Genomic DNA, 23557 nt, shown 5'->3' with positions numbered 1-23557 from the left:
AATCTTATTTAATATTTGTCTGGCTAATTGTAGACATATATAACTATTGCTTTTTTCCTGATTGTATTTCTATTGTGTACATTTCAATTTTAAATTGTTAGTTGGAATTTTTTCTAATATATTTAAATTGTTTGCAAAATATTTAAACAATAAACACCTTGTAACATATAAAAAGTTTAGGCTTGCATTTTTATGAATTTCTTAATTTGCAAGTTGATTAATAATCACAAAGAACAGTTTTAATTTGAATGATCTCATTTTCACTGATTTGGTCAGGTTTTTTTTAAAAAAATTATTGATTGCATAGTGATTTATCGGTATACAGTATAGCATTGTTTTTACAAAATTTTTAATTAGATGCGATTACAAACCTAGTGAAATGTATTTATTTTGAAATAATTTGTTTCAACCTAGTAGCTGAAGTTTATATAACTTTTGATAACTTTTAAATAAATTTATGCACTTATCCAGTTGAATTTGATTTTCAATTTTAAAATAAACTTTGTTTAAAACCTTAGATTAAAAAAAAATTTTTTTAAAAACAGTACTGCATCTAAACTGAAAAAAAATTATATTACAGTCCCATTTGAGAGATAGATGACAAACCATAGAAAAATAAAATAGGAAATTAATTTTTGTAGTTTGTTATATATATAATTTATATATATTTGTCAAACAGGTGTCTGAAAGAAAGGGAAATTTTCAATTATAATATACTGGTAATATATAAGCAAATTTCAACAAGTTAATTAAAAGAGTTAATGTTTTAATCTACAGTATTAAAAACTGGGAATTTAGATGGATGGCAGTGCTGAAAGTTCTTATAAATGCTGATTGCTGATGAATGAAACCATGTGTATATCAGAGATGTTGAAGGATAACTTCCTTGGCTATAGTTTTGCATTGAAATTTGGTTTGGCTGAGGATTAAAAAAAGTAAATAAAACTATTGAGATTTCTCCTCAAAAAATATGAATATTTAAATTCATAAAACATCATCAGTCTAATTTACAGTAATAAGAGTTAAGAACTAGATAAATGATTTAATTGGAAATTATGGGGTATCGAAAACCTAAGCCATTCAGTAATATTGTAGGCCAACATCCTCATGTATTATTGTAATGTTTCTATCTAACTTCTGATTTGTTTTGGGATTAAAAGATAGCAATAATTTAATTTTCTTGTGTAAATATAAATAATTAAGTAGATTAAATATTTATTTTGTTATGATTAACAGTTTTAAATTTTGCTATTTTATACTCTATTGTCAGATTTGAGTTGTATTTAGCTTTGCTGAATAATATAAATTCTATTTTAGAAAGTATAATTTGTTCTTATTTTAATGTATCAATGCCCTTTTAGAGTTTTCTTAATTTTATTTTCATGTGCTTGAAATATTTTTGAATATTAACTTTTTATGTGAATTCTGTACAAGACAGACATGGGTTGTGATACCTTGTATCATAACATGTTATTGCTTCAAATTTGAATTTTGGACTTATATGTTTTCTTAAAATATCAGGAAATTTGATTTTGTATTGGTTGAATATTTTAAGTATGAATTTATAATATAATATTATATCCAACTATTTTACTTACCGAGACCATATGACTATTCATTACTAATAACCTTCAGTGACCAGCTGGTTCATGAGATTAATGCTCGTTAAAATTTTCAATTAAATATTTTATGTAACTTGGTTTTTTAATAGTGTCTTTAGCAAAATACTTTTAAGCTACACATTTTAATAGTCTTATAGCTTCTTTAAAATTTGAACTTTAAATTGAAGCAGAAATGATTAACTTCAATTAATACAAAAACTTTTTTGTGGAAATCAAATGCATAAAATTATTATTGTCGAGCACTGAAATCTTATGTGTGCAACAGAATATTTTTTATAATTAATGCAGTATCTCTAAAAGAATTACTCAGTAAGAATTTCTACAATTCATTGTAAAATTTAGGCATTAGTTAATAATGATACTCTATTTTGTTTTAGTTAATAAATGTAATTCTGAAACAAAAGAATTTAAATTTTATACAGTCTTTTGGTTTTAAGGAAACATATTTAGTGAAATATTCTTGACATTTCAACTTTTAAATTAAAAAAAAAATGTTTCTATCTTCTGTGACTAAATCTGACCGAGTTGTGAAGTTTTGATTGTTACAGTTTTATAGTCAATAACTTCACAATTTTAGGCTAATCAGCTTCAGGAAATCTGAATGCTGATTAGCATATTTTCTTTGAGATGGTTAATGGAGTGATCTAAAATCTCATATTTTTTTAAGATAATGATATTCAAATTTTCATAACTCACTCAATTTTATTCACAATAAAATGGACCTTTTTATTAAAAATTTTATTATCTCTAGAGTATTTTACTAAATACGACCCAAGCATTCTATAAAATATGTAATTCATCATATTGATAAAGGTTTGTACCGGTACACTGGCCTTTGGCTTTGGACTCCAGCTGTATCTCTTGTTGATAATAAGACTTGTTGTAGCTATATCAATCTATTCAATAAAAATAGCATTGCATTGTTGTAAATCAAAAGATTTAACATGGATCATTCAAGATAAAAAAAAAGAGAGTGAGAGATACTGGATTTGAAAACATAAACATAAATTACTCAAGAAAATAATCTTTATATTAATGAATTTGATTTTAAATTTGAGGAGAGGGAAACTTCATAAAGCTTATGAAACCAAAAGAATCGGCTGAAATTGAACCAAATTAGAAAAGACCTGAAGAACCCAGGTCATTGAGACTACATAGTGTTCTACTTAGTAATTTAATGATGTTAAAAAATGCATGAGGATGAGAGGAGAAACATTATTTAAAAAGGATTGATTTGGGTCATTTTTTTTATTATCAGGAAAGGGGAACCATCGTATTGGGAATTTTTCTTATAACAAGGTTTCTAATATTTGTAAGTTATTAATACAGTTTTTAGAAAGTTTGATTATAAAAAAATTAATATAGGGTATTTTGAGAGTCTATCTAATTTCATCATTACCCATGAACCATCACACATTCGCTGTCATTCTGAGAGTTCTTTTATGACTTCAATTTTCCTGGAATTATGTAGGATAGCGACAGAACTGAGAAACGAGGAAAAATTCTCGGAATTTATCAATTGGGAAAAAAGTTAGGAAAATTCGTAAAAATATCTAAAAATCTCAAGAAATTACAACGAAGCATTTTGACCAAGCATGAGTGAAATCGGCAATTTCATGCAATTTTAGCATCAATATGCAATTTCTTACTTTTTCTTAAATTAGGTGTTAGTACCCATTTAGAGTGGACATCTGTGTGTGTGTGTATATGTGTATATATATATGTATATATACAGAGCTTGACTAAAGTAGAAGCATACAGGCAGTTGCCCCAGGCCTCCACATCAGAAGGGGGCCTCCAATTCGAATAGAAAGTTTATTTTATGTTTCCTTTTTTCAATGAACTCTTTTTAAGCAAAATATCAGTACAGTGTAAAATCCATCAGTTTTATGTTAGCTTCTTCATTAATCTATCATATGAATACCAAAAAAATCTATATTTTTGAGATTATTCTATATTTTATAAATTTATCACGAAAATCTATATTTTGTGAATATAGAGAGGGGCCCCAAAGAAGTTTTTTGAACCGGGCCTCAATTAAGCCAAGTCGGTCCCTGTATATATATATATATAATGATATCTTTAAATATAAAACTTTATTAAGTTCCTAATTTTTATCTTAATTTAACCCATATTAACTTAACTAAAATGTTCTCTTATTTCTTGATCTAATTGCACTTTTTTTATTTCATTACTGCTACATGAGGAGCTCTGTGAAATTGCTTAAATCAACGGTTCTCATGATAAAAATCTGACCATCTAAACAAATTTTTTTAAAAGATACCTATATTCTACTTAACTAAATCCACATGTGTAAAGAAATCCCTATCAGAATCTCATAGTACATAATCATTGTCAAAAATATTTCTGCTGCTTTTTTTGCTCTTGTGTCGTATTGTAAATTGAAGTGTTATTTCGTATTTGTACATGAATTATGCTTTCCGGGATGAAATAGTGCGAAGTTTAAAAATTCAAAGTATCTTCTTTCTCTTTAACCACGAAACTACTCAAAAATATATGTTTTAGACATACATATTTAAATACCATGTTTATCTTAATTTATTCAATTAATAATATAAATGTTTTTAAATTATCTAGAAAATATCTTATTTTATGGTTATTTTATTTTTTATAGATTCATGCTGAAAACCATTCTTTTCTAGGTTTAATTTTCAATAAGTATTAACTTAACCCTTAACTGGAGAGGTGAAAATTTAGGACTTAACTTTACTTAACTTTTAACTTTCTTTGCACTCAAATTAAATGTTCTAATAAAAGTATTAGTATGAAAATCAGCCAATATATTCTGCAGATATTTTTCTTGATATATAAATATATTTTAGAAATTTTTCAAAGTATATTATCATTGAAAAAAGTAATTACTTTTGGAAATTTTCTTCTCAAATTACATATTACAACAAATAATATTCTTGAAAAAAACATGTTACTTTTTACTTTTTAAATCATATTTATTTTTTCAATATACAAAGGTATATAGAAAACAATATAATAGAAAATTCAATGATTATATGAAAAATAAAAAGAATGACAAGGAGTAAAACTGACCTTTTTTTTTATTTTCATCATTTCTATGCAGAAACTTGTGAACATTAGTTGCAAGGTTTTCGAGGACATTTTAAACATACAGGTTAAGTACTAGTATAAAAATCAACCATAAATTCTGTAGATATTTCTCCTGGCATATTAATATATTTTAGAATTTTTCTAAATATATTATCACTAAAAAAAATTATGTTTGAATATACAAATCAGAATCAGTCGAATGCAAACTTTCATCAAAGAAATCTTCTGTACAATTATCATCACTAAAATCACTTTCTACTTCATTTAAAAGTGTTTGGACCTCTGCTTCATAACAAGGATCGATAGGTTGGATGATATTTCAAGGACCAAGTTTTAGAACCATCTGCTAAGCCTTGTATAGTACTGGAACACTAAAAGAGAGGCGCAATCTCGCAGATGTTGCCCAAAGAAATAGCCAAAATATTTTTAAAAGCATTCACTGAAACTGGTTGAAAAAGAGCATGTGTAGTAAAGGTCACGAAATAGGAAGCTATAGGGTCAATCCATTTGATTGAGTTAAAAAGAGAATAGGGGTGACCAAAAATCTATCTTTAGCAGTCTGAGATATCGCACCTCCCCAGTTAAGGATTATTCTTTTAATTTAAGCATTTGTCAGCTTAATTTTTCTCGTGAATGCATAATGTGCTTGTGCAGTTTAGATTTTATTTTTTGGGAAATAAATTATAAGAAAATTGCTAAAAATATTTTTTTAAAATATGATTAAAAACTAAAACTTAATTTATATCTTAAAGAATTAGTATAAAAAAAAAGATATATATTTTAATCTTAAGATGATGTAAAAATAATTTTTTTTGCATCATTTTTCTAATTTAAATTAATGAAAAATCAGTTTGAGGTGCAGATTCGCACTTGCCGAAGTATATGTGATCCAAGTTCAGTAGTTCTAGGTCAAGCAATCTAACCTGTTGACAAACCTATTTGTAACTAATGTATACAAACATACATTTAGATTTAATGTGAATTTTGTTTTTCTTTTCTTTTTTCTTGTAGAAAAAATACATAATTTCATCATTTATTATTTTTAAAAAAATTAATCTTTTAAAAGGTTGCAGTTTTAATGTGATTTCTGTATATTTATGATTTTTTTAAAGCTAAAATAACCTGCCCTTTGTGTATGGCCTGATTCTAATTTGAATTTCTTAAATAGGTTATTTACTTATAAAATTCTATAAAAACCCTCCCTTTTATGAAATTTTAGTTTTCATTGTTCTAAAGTTAGTTGTCTTAAGAATTGTTGAAATGTATTATAGTGGAATCTGGTCTTGTTTGATAATTGATAACCTAAGGATTATACCAGAATTGCCAAACTCAATTGTACATAATTCAACCACTGATATGTCTGGGTTGTTTTGTGATTGATTCTGGGCAAGGCGGAGGGGTTTCTCTAAAATATAGTATGGAATTGTTTCTTTGAACTGTGTGGCTATTAGTTGTATATGGGATGATAAAACTAATTAAAAATTATAGAACTAATTAAAAATTTTAAATGAATTTTTAGACTGATTTTTGTAATCAAACCTTATCAAAAGCTGAAACCTTTATCAAACTATAAATAAAGAAAGACTTCACCAACATATTCTCAGTTCACAATTTGAATGTAATAAATTCAGTTATTCTAAATAATTGACGTGTTTTTGAAAGAGATTTTTTGAAACCATATTTTTTAAGGTTGAAAATATGATTTTGAGTTTGGCATTCATCGAATACATTTTTGATTAGTTCATTTTAATGTGAAAAATAAAGATATTAGTCCATAATTTTCGGGATTGATGGGATCTTTTCTGGAATGGGAGTCAAGTATGCATGTCTTAACTTTAAATGACCTGAGAATTGAACAATCTTTTCCACTTTCCATAATCTTTGTATTAAGAAAGAGAATGTTTAGGTTTTTGTTTAAGAATTCAAATATTTTTAAAGCTACTTTTTATTATTATTGAAGTTTTTTTCTTCGTGTCTTCCAAATTTACATGAGTTTGTTAACAGTTTTTTTAACTTAAAAATTCTTATGACTTTGAGGGTCACAAAAGTGGAAATATAATTGATTTGTTGAAACATTGAAAGTAAATAATTTATCTTTCTTCAGTAGCAGAAGTAGGGCTTAGCTAAATAAGCTTTTTGTAAAAAAAAAAAAAAAAAAAAAAAAAAAAAAACTAGGTAAAAAATACATGGTATAATTATCATAGAAAAGTGTTTTTTAATATTGTAATAGGTTATCTTGTTGGATCTGTAAATCTTTAGTAATGAAGAATTTAGTATTGCGAAGAGGGAATAAAAATATCTTTAATTTTTATCTGACAAGTTTTGTCACGAAACAAACTGGCAAATAATGGAAAAAGTAACTGAAATTATTATATTAAAATTCATTTGCTCATTTTGTATTTTCTCACATTTTAATTGTTGTTTCAGCATTTATATTTACTTTTTTAAAACTTTTTAAAAATTTACTTAATTGTACTAAATTTGTAATCTTAATTCGTGAAATAAATTTTTTTGTCTTATCTGAAAGCTGATACTGCATGATTCTAAACTAGTTAGAGAACTATTTTTGAATTTTTCTGCAAACAAATAATTAAATGAACCTTAAACTGGAGAAGTATGAAAATTAAGTATTACTAGAGTAGTAATATTAGATTAGTATTGACTAGAGTAAAACTATTTGTAGTTTTGCACAGATTTATATTTTTCTCAAGAAATTTCTGAGAAGTGTAGTGATTTGACTGTATTAATTTTAATTTGAAACAAAGAGTAATTTTATTGTAAATATTCTTCAAATTATATTTATTTGTATTAAAGATTTTTAATAATGTTTCATAATTGAAAAATTAATTTTTTCCCTCTTATATAAAAAGATATGACTACTGTCAGTGTGGCAGTTTTCACTTTTTGTCGTTATAATTTTGGCTTGTGAATTGATTCTTTATCAAAGATTATTTCAGTCCATATCTGCTTTATGCCTGTTGCATAAAACAAACATGTTTATTTTTTATTTTAATTTGATTTTATCTATATTCATATTTATCCTGAATAGATTGGCAATATTTTCTAAGCTACAATTGCAGTAATATATGCATATGCAGTACTACTGCTTAATGTAACCATGGTTGTTATCAGTCATTCAATGTAACCTTGGTTATTATCAGTCACTTAATGTTATCAATTTCATGTGACCCCAATCCCTTTAATTCATTTAGTGCTAAATACACTTTAAGATAATTATCTTATTTCATGCTATCAGTTTTTGAGTGTAGCAATTCATATGTAAATTTGAAGAGGAGTAAATTCCAAAGAATTTTTTATATTCATTTATCCAAAAATCTCTGAAGATTGATTCTAAGAATAAAACATGTTAATGCAGTACTGATTCGGAGAATAAAACATGTTATACTTTTCTGTAAAAGTTTTTCTTAGTTATAGTACTTTAACTTTTAATAGTTTTTTTTAAAAATTATTTTATTATCCAATCATTCTGTGTTAAATTCTAAAAATAACAAGCAAATACTTAACATAGTATGAATTAACTGTTTTTTTTAAAGAAGAAATGGGAAGATGTAAAGAATAGATTTCAAGTTTTAGGTAAACTGTTTATTGAACAGTTTAGAAGTGTGAGGATATATTGCACAACATCCAAGAATACCAAATTCCTAAAATTTTGATTGCAGAAAACATTTTTTATTATTTCTAAGTCCATTCACAATTTAAAGTATGATAGACACTTACTTTTAGTAAATAATCATGTTGTCCAAAGTTTGCTTATTTGTATCATTTTACGATGTGTAAATTTTCTATAGAAATAGGCTACTGAAATAACTGATAAAAATTACTCCTGAAAACTTTCTATTCTTAAAAAAAATGCAATAAATTTTTATTGGTTAGATAAGTTAACAGATTTGTTTATTTTTTCCAAAAATAATTTAAGTATTTTAAGTTGATCATTTGTTAAAGCTGCCTAAGAAAAAACACCGTTTTCTTTCGCTTTTTATATTAAAATAGAAAAACGATATCCCACCGGTAAAAAATTCAAACTTTGTTTATTCCATCTTGGGATTGATCTACAAGTTGCCATCTACAAAATGAGACAGCAAAAAATATTTCTTAAATAACGCTGCCATTCTAAAATAAACAAATAAATAAAATAAAATATTAATACATTTTCAACATCCTCCCACCTTTTGATTATAAATAATAATCAAAATATAATACTATTAGTTAAACACAGTTAAGAGATTCAATAAATGGCAACGTTTTACAAATTTTCAATTAATATTTAAATATAAAAATGAAAAATTAATGTGAAAATGTCCAATCAAAAACAAAATAAATCACAAGTTCAGTCTCTCTGGCAATTTAATTCTTCTTCCGGCTCTACTAAATTTCATCTCGTTGCCAGAAGTACTGTCAGAAGTTTTGGTGATGTCATTTGACTTATTCAAATCATCTGGTGTCATCGAAGTGGAGAAGTCATCAGAGGATGTTAACTCTAATGGATATATTCTTTGAATTGGTCGCAGGAAATTCTGCTGTGAAGTTTGCACTCGAACAAGTCGTACATGTCCATCTTTACCTGGTATGATTTCTGTGATACGACCTAAAGGCCAGACAAGTCTCTTTTTATTATCTGCTCCCACCATAACAATGTCACCAACAGTAACTGTACATTTTCTTGATTTTTTATTTCTCCGCTGTATGAGAGCACCCAAATACTCAGATCTGAAGCGATTTCTTAAGTCTTTAAGCACTGCTTGTCTGTATTTGAATCTATTGCTCACAGAATTTTGCTCTACAGCATCTATATCAGGAAGATTGCATTCATGCACATCTTGTATGAACATCGATGGAGAAATTGGTTTTATAGCTTCCTCTTCGCAAATGTAAGTTAGAGGTCTTGAGTTGATTACACGCTCGCAGTCTGCCAAAACCGTTATCATCTCCTCATAATTGAGACGTGCCTGTCCTAACACTTTCTTCAAAAGATCTTTTAAAATTCTAATTAATCTCTCCCACCATCCGCCCCACCAGGCAGCAGTTGGAGGATTAAACTTCCAGTCAATAGAGTTTATTGCTCCATATTTTTGGATGCGGTTCCAATCCAGTTGTTTTAAATAGTTGGCTGCTCCAACAAAATTGGAGCCATTATCGCAGTATATTGTTGTGCATCTTCCTCTGCGAGAAACAAATCTCCTAAAGGCCATTAAAAAAACATCAGTCGATGCAGCAGTAACAAGCTCGAAATGAACTGCTCTGTACACTGCACAAGTAAAAATCAGAACCCAGCTCTTCTTGTCTTTAAGGAATAAAGGTCCAGCCATATCAACGCCAGTTATCTGAAACACCGCAGCATCCTTTACTCTATTTTCTGGAAGGGGGGGACTTATAACTTCTATGTTCTTTGAGCTATATCTTTTACACGTAATGCAATTGGCCACCACATGTTTCACCGCTTTTCTTCCATTTAGGATCCAGTACTTTTCTCTAAGTGCATTCAATAGTATCTGGACTCCAGCATGACAGTTCTTAACGTGAGCATTATAGATTAACCGCTTTACCACTTCATGATTCGGAGGAAGAACAATAGGTTTAAGAAAATCTTCACTGTCCTTGCGATAAATAATTTTAGTTTTCAAACGGATGATGCCAAGATCGTCTTTAAATACTTGTAGGGTTTTTAATCTCTTTTCTTCTTCTGGGAGAAAAGACTCATTCTGTATCATAAATAAAACCTTCATTTCTGCTTCCTGAAATTCTGTAGCGGTTAATTCACCATGCTTCTTCTCAGTTATATTTTTGCAGTTGTTCATGAAGCGGAGGATCCATGCAACAAGACGAACTATTCTATCATAGTTCGAAAAATATCTGTAGTACCAGTTTGCAACACCACAGGCTTCATTATTTGATAATATAAAAGTCGTCTTAGACTTTTCCTTTCTAATCTCTTCTTCATTCCAATCATGGTTGGTGGAACCCATAATGTTTTGAAATTCAAAAGCATTTTTCATCCATTGTGGACCCTCCCACCATCTTAGGGAGACTAGATGTTTTGCCTTGCAGCCCCTGGAAGGTAAATCTGCCGGATTCTTATCACCAGGTATGTGTCTCCATGATGTAGGATTACTCAACTTCCTTATCTCTTGGACTCTGTTCCTAACGAAGACAGACCAATTTTCTTCTCGTAATATCCATGCAAGCACTGTTGTAGAATCACTCCAGTAATATATCGTAACATTTTTCCAACCAAGAGCTTCAACAACTGAATTCGCTAGCCTCGCTCCAATCACCGCCGCAAGAAGTTCCATTCTTGGGATAGTTGTGCCTCTTAAAGGAGCCACTCGAGATTTCGCTGCAAGTAGAAATAGCTCGATTCGACCATTATTTTCTATTCTAAGGAATGTAACAGCAGCATATGCATCTTTGCTTCCATCAACAAACGTATGAATAGTGCAGTTGCTTATATCTTTTGAAGATGCTTGAACACACCTAGGAATCTGTATGTCAGACAAATGCTTAAGTTCTTGAAACCACTGTAGAAATTCTTTACGAAGCTCACCAGTTACTTCTTCATCCCAACTTGTACCTAATGTCCATGTCTTTTGTAGCATTATTTTCGGACAGAGCATCACTGGTGCAGTGAATCCAAAAGGATCAAATACTTTATGTACTGTAGATAACATACTCCTTTTAGTTACTTTTTCCACATTAATGCCATCCAGCCATTTCATGTTAATTTTCAAAGTGTCTAATTTCTTATTCCAAATAAGACCTAATACCTGAGTTTCTTCCTTTGAATTAGTTTCACAGTCGCCAGACCATTCCCATTCTCTAAGATCAAAACCACCTTTTGCCATCAAGGTTTTAGAATTGTCAATGAATCGATCTAATTGGTCTTTACTGTCGACACTAGTAACGACATTATCAATGTAGAAACTCTCCAAAAGTCTTTTCTTCAAAGATTTTTCAAATCCTTCACATTTTTGAATATGGTACTCAATTACTGAAGCTAAAAGAAAAGGGCTACATTTTACCCCAAAAACAACTCTTGTGTGACGAAAAACTCTCAATTTCTTTTCTTCTCTATTTTCCCACCACAAAAACCGAAGGAAGTCTCTATCCTCTTTACGAATACTAATTTGCAGAAAAGCTTTCCTGATGTCAGCTATAACGCCAAGCTGTCCCTCTCTGAATCGAAGAAGAATATTTGGAATAAGCTCAATGAGATTAGGACCACATTCCAAGCACTGATTCAAAGATGGATAATTTGCTAATCTCGCTGAAGCGTCAAACACCGGACGAATTGGAGTAGTGCTGCTGCTTAGTTTTATCACTGCACGGTGAGGTAAATAATTACCATAAGAGTTCATTTCGTTGGTAGGAACTTCCTCTATTATGTCTTCATCTAACCAATTTAGAAGAATATTTTCATATTTCTCATACATATTCATAGCTATAAGTTTTGAGGTAGTGTAGTCGAGCCTTTTCCTCGCCAAATCCAAGTTGTCGGGCAAAGGTGACTTATCATCAGACCATGGTAAACAAACCTCATATCGACCATCTTTATTAATTGTTACCGTTTCTAGAAAATGCTCCTTGGTCCGAAGATCAATCTCGTTCTTAGATTTTTTCTCAACAGGATCATTGATTCCGATTGAATCTAATTTCCATAAATTTGTGATTTCAGCTTCATTTACAAATAAGGACAGCACTTTTAAAGCCAGGTTTTCTTCCGAAGATTCTTCCTGTGGTACCTTACCCATTAATGTCCATCCTAAGAAAGTTTCTACAGCGACAAGACCTGAAGATAAGACTTTTCTTTTGCCAGTTAACATTTTCCCCATAACGTCAGCTCCAATTAGAATATCAATGCCTTCACAAGTATCGCTAATATCAGTTAGATTAATCTGATTTTCCTCTAATTCTTTTATCCAGGGACCTTTAAAAACCGGTCTAATATTGTCACAAATGATAGATTGATCCAGAACTTCAAAATTACAGCCGAAATTTCCAATCAAATTTCTCAATTTTACTTTATAACAATTATGTTTAAATTCATTAGTGATAACGCCACCAAAAAGAGAATGTACCAATTTTTCACATCGAACGGGTGTATAATTCATTTCTTCAGCTACACTTTTCAAAATGTAAGATTTATGTGATGCGGAATCAAAAAGTAACCTCACAATTTTCTGTTTATTATCCGATACCACTTTAGCTTTGAGAGTTTGAAGAAATATCTTAGGGCTGTGTTTATTAAAATTAGCCATATTAACATCTAGTGCGGGTTTATCTTCTTTTCCCTCTACAGACATCTTTTGCGAATCAAGCACATCACACATTATAGGAAAATGTTTTTTAGAACATATCAGGCATTTTAAAACTGCTCGGCATCTTTTAACTGCGTGAAATGGCGATAAACATGCAAAGCAGCATCGTTTTTCCTTGACTATTTTTTGTCTTTCCGATAGTCATTTTTTGAGCCGTAAAGCAATCTGAACTTGAATGTTTACCACCGCAAAAAACACAAGATTTCTTTACATCTTTATCTGCAGCAGTCGTTAACAAACCTATAGCTGTAGGTACTTTATTTCTCAAATTCTCCGAGCTATATTGTTTCTTTTTCAAAGGTCTGTATTCTTGGCCCTTTCCTAAACCGAAACCGGCTACAGCCAAACATATTCTTTCTTCTCCTTCAACTTCCGTTTTCAAAAATTGCATCAAATTATCCAATTTTCCTTTCGCGTCAGAGTTAATACTGGAAATATTACTACGATTCCAAGCCTTTAAAAATTCAGCTGGGAAACACGATTCAACCATAGGATACAAAATGGATGCACATTTATCTGTGGTTACACCTAATGTTTCTAATGCTCGTAAATATGATTCAAGCTTATCATACAAAGAAGTTAATGAAAATGTTTCTTTTGTTTGCACAGAAATAATTAATTTTAATAATTCTCTCACATATACTTCCACTAAAATATCTTCTCTACCAAAACGCGATTTTAAACAATCAATAGCCTTTTGATAGTTGGCGCCAGTTGGCGGAAAACTTTCAACAACCTCTCTAGCACGAGAACCAGAAATTGTTGCTTGAACTAGGTACTGAAATTTGTCTTCTGGTGCGATATCCTCATCTTTATGTATTTGCTCAAATTGACTCCAAAATGGGAGCCAATCTTTAATATCGTCGCCAAATTGTCTAAATTCTAATCTAGGCAGTGTAAACTTTCTCTTATAATTATTTAAATCAGCAGTAGAATTAGCAGAAAATGACTGACCTCTATTTTGAGATTGTATTCTTGCCAATTCTATTTCTTTTTCAATTTCAAGCTGCAATCTTCTATCTTCCTTTTCAGCTTCAAGCTGCAATCTTCTATCTTCCTTTTCAGCTTCAAGCTGCAATCTTCTATCTTCCTTTTCAGCTTCAAGCTGCAATCTTCTATCTTCCTTTTCAGCTTCAAGCTGCAATCTTCTATCTTCCTTTTCAGCTTCAAGCTGCAATCTTTTATCTTCTTTTTCGGTTTCTTCTTTTAATTTCCTTTCCGAAATAACATTACTTAAAAGTTCTTGAACGAATTCTGGATCATTCTTATATTCACAACTTTTTAAAATAAGATTTTTTAATCCAACTATCGTAATATTTTCTGATACGTGTTCTCCAATTTCAGACGCAACGTATTTCAGATCTTCTTTTTTAAAACCTTTTATTGCTTGAAACATCTTGATTTATTTTGTTTCGAGAAAGTCCTGTCGCGGACGCCAAAAAATGTTAAAGCTGCCTAAGAAAAAACACCGTTTTCTTTCGCTTTTTATATTAAAATAGAAAAACGATATCCCACCGGTAAAAAATTCAAACTTTGTTTATTCCATCTTGGGATTGATCTACAAGTTGCCATCTACAAAATGAGACAGCAAAAAATATTTCTTAAATAACGTTGCCATTCTAAAATAAACAAATAAATAAAATAAAATATTAATACATTTTCAACATCATTTTTGTTATTGGCTTTTGCCAATAATTAATTAATGTTATTGAATTACCTGCGCTTTTATTTGCTAACTGTGATATCATTTTTGTATAGTAGTAGTATAATCTAACTTTGCATATTAATAGACATTCTGATTTAAAAACCAACACTTTAAAATGGCCAGTTATTAAATGGGCTTTTGTTTCGTAATTCCTAAAGTGTCTGAGTGTCTGTGCAATTAATATTCCAGCTGTACAACTTCTTGTTTCTTATTGTTATGGCATTGAATTTTTATTGTTTTTTAAATTCTATTCTGGGTATAATCTTTCATTAGTTTTGGTAAAAGCAAGTTTGTTTCATAGTGAAGGCAATAAACAAATCAAGATATGCTGAATTAAAATTTGGAACAGCATTGTGGAAAAAATGATTATATATGAAATATTCTTGGAATAAAAACTGAAAAATCTTAACTAACAGCAATACTATGTTGGGAGTTTCTTTAGTCGAGGAAACCGGAACTATTGCTTGCTTATTTCGGTGTTTTTTTGTAGAAACTGAGCAAATGTTAAACTGTTTTTTTTCCTTAGATTTACCAAAATTAACACAATACAAATAAAAGCATAATGTGAATAAAACTATTTTCACTGTACGCCCTTTAACAAAAAAAAAAAAAAAAAAAAAAAAAAAATTAAAAATCTATAGATTAAGAAAAAGGGGAAAAATGTAGATGTAAGTCACAAGCTCGCAAAATTCTTGCCTGTAAATCCATTGCAAGTTTTATGCTTACTTTACCTCAAGGATTTCCTAATACATCCACATGGTCTTTTCTTCTTTTTCTTTTTTTTTTTTTTCATTGCTGTGGTGAGCATTTTGCTTGGATTCCTGGCATTTTTTTAAAAAAAAGGGCTTTCAAAAATCTCCTGCTTATTTACCAAAAGAATATTTCTCACAGTTATGTAGTTAAAAGCACATTAATAGAAAAAAGAAAATCGTGCATGTATTTGTGTGAACTAAGGATTGCATATTTCCATATTTCTTATTTTCATTGTAAAAGAAAAGGAGCATCATACAAGTAAAACAAACACAATAAAAACAGTCAGTGATGGTAGGAATAAATAAGGAAGTATTGTCCTTGAATATTATTTACCAGTAAGGAGTAACTGCATAATGTTTCAAATACTCTCCCTTTTATTTGTGTAAACCATAATGTTTCGATTAGTTCTTGATACTGTCTTAATAGAATGTTTTTGTTCTCAATTTCATTGATTAATAAAAAAAAAAAAAAGGAAAGAAGGGATACAGTTATAATTTTATACAATTTGTAAGTAGTCACTTTTCAATAAGAAATTAGTAAAGATTAAAAAAAATAATTAAATTTTACTATCTCAAAAATTGAAGGGTGAGTAGAAGGAATAATTGGGAATTATGTAATTTAGAAAAAAGAATATTTTATTGCATTGAAATTTTGACTAATTCAGACAATATATTTTTTAAAAATCCTTTTATCATTTAACTTGAATTATTTTATTTTAACTACAAGAGAGAGAGAAAAAGGTATCCTAATATAAAAATAATATTTTACTGATTTATTTGCAAGAGGGTGATTCTGCTACAAATGAAACTTTTTTTTTTTTTTTGGCCATTTTTTCCTCCCACCTTAGAATTTAGCAACCCTATTATATATCAAATAAAAAGTGAAGCCATCAAATGTAAAAGCCAGAACTTGATAGCATATATTTTAACGAATTATATAATTTTTATGCACATACTATAAAGTTTCTTCTCTGTTGGAAATATGTTATAATTCTGTTCTTTATGAATATGTTTTAATCACCGAGTCCAAATCTAATGTTGCAATTAGGAACCAAAATGGAAGCATATTTGATTTTAGGTTTTCCTAGAAATTAATATTGATATTTTACAAAACCAATTCTAAAAACATTTTATCTACAATTGTAAAAATATATTTCTTGCAGGAAAGATGCATAGGTACTTATATGAAAAGTAATAACCTTACAAAATACTTGCTGGGCTTTAATATTGTCTGCGAGCTGTTGTAAACATTGTTTATGGATGTTAGATTTATGTTCTGCGTGAATTCTTTTAAGTTTTCTTTCTTTCTTTCTTTCTTTCTTTTTTTTTTTTGATATCTGATTATGTTAAAGGGGATAAATAAACAACATACAAATAAATGGATGTGTAATGAATTGTCATATTATATAATCTGCTTTTACAAATTGGCATTTAAATAATTTTTTAAATTTTTTTGTCATAAATAAATCAAAATAAAAAAAATGTATCATTTTGAATATTTATATTTTGATATATGCTTTAGTTTATAATTTTCAGTGCATAGTTTTTGAAGAACAACTTAAATGTTCCAATGTAAAAATGTTGACTCAATTAAAGAATTGTTAAAAGTAACAGAAAGCTGAATAAGAATGATTTATTTCCTATTCATATTAAGACAATCAATTTATTCTTTTTTCTCTTGAGTGTGTTTAAATGTTTTACATCAAAATTTTTAATATTTCTTTAATCTACAAAAAGCTAAAAATATAGTGAAAGCTGCTGTCCTGAAATTTGAAGAAATGGAAATAAATATAAAGATTGATTCTTACGCTAATGTGATTTATTTTTACTTAATACACTTAAAACAAAATTTTGAACTATATTGTGGTAGATTTTATTGTTTAATATATATATATAATTTTGTAGATTCATGACCAAAAATTAGAAACTTGGAATGAGCAATTTGTTTCAACACAGGAGCCATAATTTGTACACAAGAAAAGCAAATAAAGATGCATGTCTAATTACAGCATGAATTTTTTAGTCAGTGATTTTACTGAGAAATTTTGATAGGGATTCCTTTGACACATGTAAAATTAAGCAAGGAATTCTTGGGTATCTTTGAAAGAAATGTGTAGCTGTTGGAGATTTTGATCCACTCACTCATATCCTGAGATTTACCGATGTCATTTTTTTAGAGCAAATATTACAAATAATTAAATTCAAAAATGTGATTTGTATTGGGAAATAAGAGAAAATTTTAGAAATATCATTACACACACATATATAATTTCTAATTAATCTTGTATTCTAAAAATAATTTCCTAATTATTCAAATTCTAGTTTCAATGTAATTTTTACTTCAGAATTATGTAAGCTGTTGTTTTCTCCACAGAATCAAAATGTTGCGATGACGAATTCTTTTTTGAAATTATATAAATTCAGAATACTTTCTAATGTCATTCTTCCCTACTTTCTGCCTTATTACTCAGTTCTCACTTTGCTTACCATCTTGGATTAAGAAATCCTGTAAAAGATAAAAATTGGATATATATAAGTTTCAAAATTGCTTTATCATCCTTATGATTGAAAACTCAATCACAAAAGATTAAACTAACACTGTTGGGGGAGGAGGTTAATTTAATGATTTAATTTTCCGAATAGTTTAGGTACTCTTATTAAATATTATAAAAGCTTAAAAAAGAAAAAAAAAAAAAAAAAGGAGTTCTTATTTACCTATTTAAATAGGATACTATTCTATCAACAATATTGATAGAATAGATCAACAATATTGATGCAATCCATAATGTATATTTTAATATAACAATATTTTAGATATGATTGTCTTGAGATTAACTAACAAAAGTTATAATGGTAAATATCGCTTGCATAGTCTGAGTGCTTAAAAAAATTAAAAATTAACTGTGGTTGTTAATAAATTAATGCTTTTGACATTAATATATAATTATGTTAGAAGATTTTATTTCCTTGCTGTAGGATATTTTCTGTCCATAATGTTCACAAATATTCAATTTGGAATTAATCACTAAAAAAAAATGCAATGCCATTTAAGGGGGAAAAAATCTGAAAGAAAATGTTAGTAAATAACTTTTTATTTTGTCTGTAAAGGGAGAATATAATAAATTAAAAAAATAGAAAATAATAAAAATAGTAGATCTCGGTTCATTGACTTTTGTTATTTACTCATGTTTGATTTATTGTTATGCGAATAAGCTTAATCTATTTAAACATATAAAACAATCAAACTCTATCTCAGTTGCCGGATAATTATACAGAAGTGAAATTTTCTTCAGTCTGTCCTTATTTCTTTCAGTCAATGTCCTTATTGCATCCAATAAGGACATTGACTGAAAGAATAGGAATATTTTTAATTTTGCCCACTGTTATAAATGGAGATGGACAGTTATGTATACTAATTATATAAAAGATAATTTTTTTTTTAAGGTTTTAATGCTTATGATGTATTTCTGTTTATATTTTAAATAGTCTTCTTAATCTTATGTTTTATTAGCTGAATCTTTTGAAGATAAGTAGTCCTGTTTTAGAATAAAATCAAATTAAATTTGTTGTTTAATAAGTTTTGCTTTACTGGCAAAAATTTCCAAAATTTGGCAATTTAAGAAACTGGACTTTTAGAAATTGACAGAGTAGTTAATATAAATTCTATTTGTTATTATATATTCAAATTTTTTATACATATATAATTTTTTTCAGGTTGATGATGAAGAAGCAGGCATTATTTTAGAAATTCCTGGCGATCCTTTATGTCCTGTAAAAACACTGAAATTTTATTTAAGTCGATTGAATCCTGCTTGTAAAGCCTTATTCCAGCGGCCGAAAGAACATATATATGACCAGGATACTTGTTGGTATGTCAACTCCCCAGTAGGCAAGAACATGCTGGCTACCATGATGTCAACCATCTCCAAATGTGCTAGGTTAAGTCGCATCTATACTAATGTTCGCATCCGAGCCACAACTTACTCTCCTGCGGATGGAAAAGGCTGCATTCCTTGTACTGATGTAGCTGAACTACCTGTGCGAGAACAAGATACTCGAGAAATAAAACCTCCAGAAAAAAGGCCCCCAGAGATTGCTCCAAAGCCAGTTCAAGTGACACAGAACTCTCACATTATCAAGCAATTAAATGCTCCCATCGTCCAAGCTTGTTTATCAGTTGCTGTGTCTAATCCATTGAGTACGGTCACAAATACTGGTTCCTTCATCAATCGAGTGTTTCCCATTGCCTTGACAACTGGTGTCCCTAAGACTGAATTATTGAATGGACAGGCTATCAACCTCAACAAACCTATTGAAGTAAATAAAATTTGGATTTTACTGATTTTTTAAAAAAATAATACCATAATTAAATATATAATATCATAAAAATATCAAATTTAAAAATAATACCTTACTTGTTATTTGGTTTTTAGTTTTTTTAAAAAATTCTTTAATTTTTAAAGATTTATCAAATTTATATTGCTTTTTGATAATTTAATACAGAAGTTTTAGTCTTTAATAATATCAATTGTTAAATTTTTTCCTATTTCAAGGTGTGTGTTTTTAAAAAATCGTGTCATTAAATTTTCAGAATAAAGTTAAGCAGAACTAGCTTTAAACCTTGTTACAAGTAAAAGTTGTATTTTCTACATGTGAAGCTATAATATTTAGGAATAATTGATAAATTAATCAGTTTTTGCATGAAGACTAGTTTTTCTGAAGATAATGAAAATTTAAGTTCTATATTTTCTTTGTATGCAAGTTTTGTTTTATCATTAGGGGGTAGGGATAAACATTAGAATTGAAGATGCATAAGCATAGCTATTGAGTCATTTTGTTATAATTATTGCTAGATTTTTTTTTTCAACTTATTCATGTCTGAGAATTCTATAGGAAGAATATAATCATGTAAGCTTGGTTTCATATTTATTTTGCTTTTAAATTGCCATTCATGAATATAAGAAAATTTATTCTCCTGATGCATTCATATCTGAAAAGTTTTTAAAACATGCAAAGCATGTAACAAGCTTTGTTGATAAACAAGAACAATGAAACAAGATAAACAATGAACTCAATTATATTGAGAAAAATGAAAAAAATGTCTTTAAAATAACTACCACAATGAACATTTTCTTTGAATTGGATTTAACTCCTTCGGTAAAAGAAAGAAATTAAGAGTTATTTCTTATTCTCTAGTGTGATATTCATGAACAAATCATTGTTTTAAGGTATTTCTATGATAAGTGATAAATTTTAGTAAATTTTTCTTTTTTTAATTTGCAGCCGGAATCTCCACTTCGTAATTGTGATTTTTGTAAAAAGGAATTAAAAGGTGGAATGGTCTTGAAGTCAAATGAAGCAGGAAAAGAATATTGCTCTGCTGAGTGCTTAGGGAAATGGCTTGCTGTAGAGCATAAAGAAGAATTGCAGGCTGCAGCACCTCAAGGGGAAAATTCAGAAAAAAAATTAAATGAGAATAATACCCACACAGACTCTTCTTCAAATCCCAAGATTCAAAAACTACTTACATTATGTTCATCTGCTAATTTATTGATACCATTTCCTTCTCTGTGCAAAGATTTTACTGGTAAGATATATTGACTGGAAAGTAAAATCCTGAATTTAATTGCTTCTTTTTTAATAATTATTACATTGGTTCTTTTAACTTAGATCTACTTCCGTGCACGAATATATCCCATTAGTTATGAATTTGATAAAAAAATCTAACATTGCATGAAATGTTCCCTATTTTTTTTTTATCAGTAAAGAAATTAAAATAAAGTTTAAATTTGTTTTATGATTAGAAATTGTTCACTAAGAAAAGTAAAACTGTGCAAGACATGCAAAATTATAAATGGTTACTTGCTAGTCAGTCATAAAGATAAATGTGTTTGTATATGAATAAGTCTTGAAGAATATAAAATAAAGACTATTCTTGTGGGATTTGTCCTCCTTCAATCATTAGATTGCTGTTTTATATCATATTAAAATTGCAAGAGCTAGATTTATTCTCTTTTGCTTCTTTGATATGTTAAATTTCTGAATGTAGTTTGCTTATTAAAATTATCAAAACTTTTACTGTCATTTCAATTTTAATGTTTTAAGAAAATATGTTGCTTAATATTTCTGTTATGAATTTTATAACTGCTTTTCATGCTTTTGTATTATTATAGGTACATATTATAATTAATGAGAATTTTTTATCTAGTCTCAAATTATTAACATTTTTTTTTACCCTCGAATATTATGGTTATATATCTTTTTTTTAATAATATATTACAATAAAGAACTTGAGAACAGTAAATAATTTATTTGATTCACGAAATTCCCTTCAATCCACCTTGGGTAAATTCCATGGCCATGCCTATATTCTTGTTATTTGGAGTTTATATTATGATTTGCTCCAATGGTTTTGAAATTCTTACCTTTTAAATTATTATTTTACATAAGTATCAAAAGAAATGACAGTGTATATGATGATATAATCAGCTAATAATTTATACTCAAAGCTAATTCCTTATCTAGATGTGTGGTTCTGTGTTCATAAATGGCTCCTCAAGAAGTAGCTAAGCCAGTTGAATTTTAAGATGGAAAATAAATTATGCAGTGTAAAATCTTTTTATTGAACTTTGGGTTTTCTCTCTAGCCTGTCAGTATCATTTTATTTTGACATGGACGAGTATTGAATACTGTCCGTAACTCATAAACATGAATATATTAAGCATCCACCACTAATCTGCAGCAGCTGTGGAGATAAATTGAACTATCTGATGAATTTTAATTAAATGTCTTACGTCTTGATATTTTGCTTCTTGAACATTTTTATTCAGGTATTTGTGAGCTTTCATTTGTAATTATTAACCAAAGGCTTTAATTACAAAGGCTTATCTTTATATAAAAAGACTGGTTTTATCAGTAAAATTTACTGTGCTGACAGATATTTCATTTGCTTCTTGGACCTTTTAATCATTGTAACATCTAGAATTGAGATTATTTTACAGGATATTTTATAAGATATAGTTTTAAAATTCTAAAAAAAAAAAAAAAAAAAAAAAGAGTGGATTTTGTGTCAAGATGCAGTTAGCACACAGTTACTTACTTACTCTCCTTAACTCTCCTGTGTGTGTGTAATATATAATATAAAATTTCAGTATGCATATTTAGTTTTGGAGTACAATGAAGAAAATATGTATTTGGATTGTTTCCTTTTGGCCTGTAAGATTGCAATTTGAGAAACTAAATTAAGAATCTCAAAACTTTTTGAGAAATTAAATTTTATTTCTCTGGCTTGCTATGTTTTTAAATGCTTGCTTTTACATACAATTCAATAAATTTGGCATACTCAACTACATTAATGAATTGGTCCCAAATTGTTGCATCTTCTAGTTATCTTTCATTCATTTGCAAACTGGCAGACAAAGTAAACTTCCCATTGTTGAGTGGTTTGCAGTTTTTTTGTAAAGACTACAAATTAAATTTTATGTATGTCTAGCTTGAGTTTTTGAGTATTTCTTCATAATCGGATATAATTCCTTTTTTTTTTTTTTTTTTTTTTTTTTTTTTTTTTCAGATTGATTGTAAAATGGTAAGATTAAGCTAAAACAAACATTTTTGATTATACATTCTTCTTTTTCCTATGCTTCATGTATAAGAAAAAAAAAAGTTTGAGTTGGAGAAAAAAAATTTTGAAATATTTCTTTGTTTAATTTTGGCAAACATTATTCTATTTCTTTTTGTGATTTACATTTTAGAACAGCTCTTTATCTTTATTTTAGCTCCTGTTGAAAATGAAGTCATTACAAATGGTGATACTAAGGATGAATCAAGAAGTTCTTCACCACAGCTCATTGTTCCAGATGAGGTTAGTAGAACAATTTTTAAAAGTTAACACTCCTTTTTTTAAAAATATATTTATTGGAAAAGAAGCATAGAAGACTTATTTACATTGTCTGATTATCATGAAACTTTATTTTTTACTTTGTCACTATTATGAATACTGATTGCTATATTATTTTTATTATACTAATGACTTTATTGCATACAAAGCAACACTCATTGAAG

General features: G+C 28.5%; 1 protein-coding gene across 2 annotated transcripts in view; it reads left to right on the top strand.

Moving 5' to 3' along the window:
- Positions 1-23557, top strand: part of LOC129964185 (uncharacterized) — a 37812-nt gene that overhangs the window by 1820 nt on the left and 12435 nt on the right. For both annotated transcript variants that reach the window (XM_056078905.1, XM_056078906.1), the window contains exons 2-4: positions 19211-19813; positions 20780-21083; positions 23272-23357. In XM_056078905.1, coding sequence (XP_055934880.1) covers positions 19211-19813; positions 20780-21083; positions 23272-23357 — 993 coding nt within the window. The remainder of the gene's footprint in view (positions 1-19210; positions 19814-20779; positions 21084-23271; positions 23358-23557) is intronic.

This window comes from Argiope bruennichi, chromosome 3 (assembly GCF_947563725.1).
Source record: "Argiope bruennichi chromosome 3, qqArgBrue1.1, whole genome shotgun sequence".
Taxonomy (NCBI): domain Eukaryota; kingdom Metazoa; phylum Arthropoda; class Arachnida; order Araneae; family Araneidae; genus Argiope; species Argiope bruennichi.
This window is presented reverse-complemented; position numbering and strand designations above follow the sequence as displayed.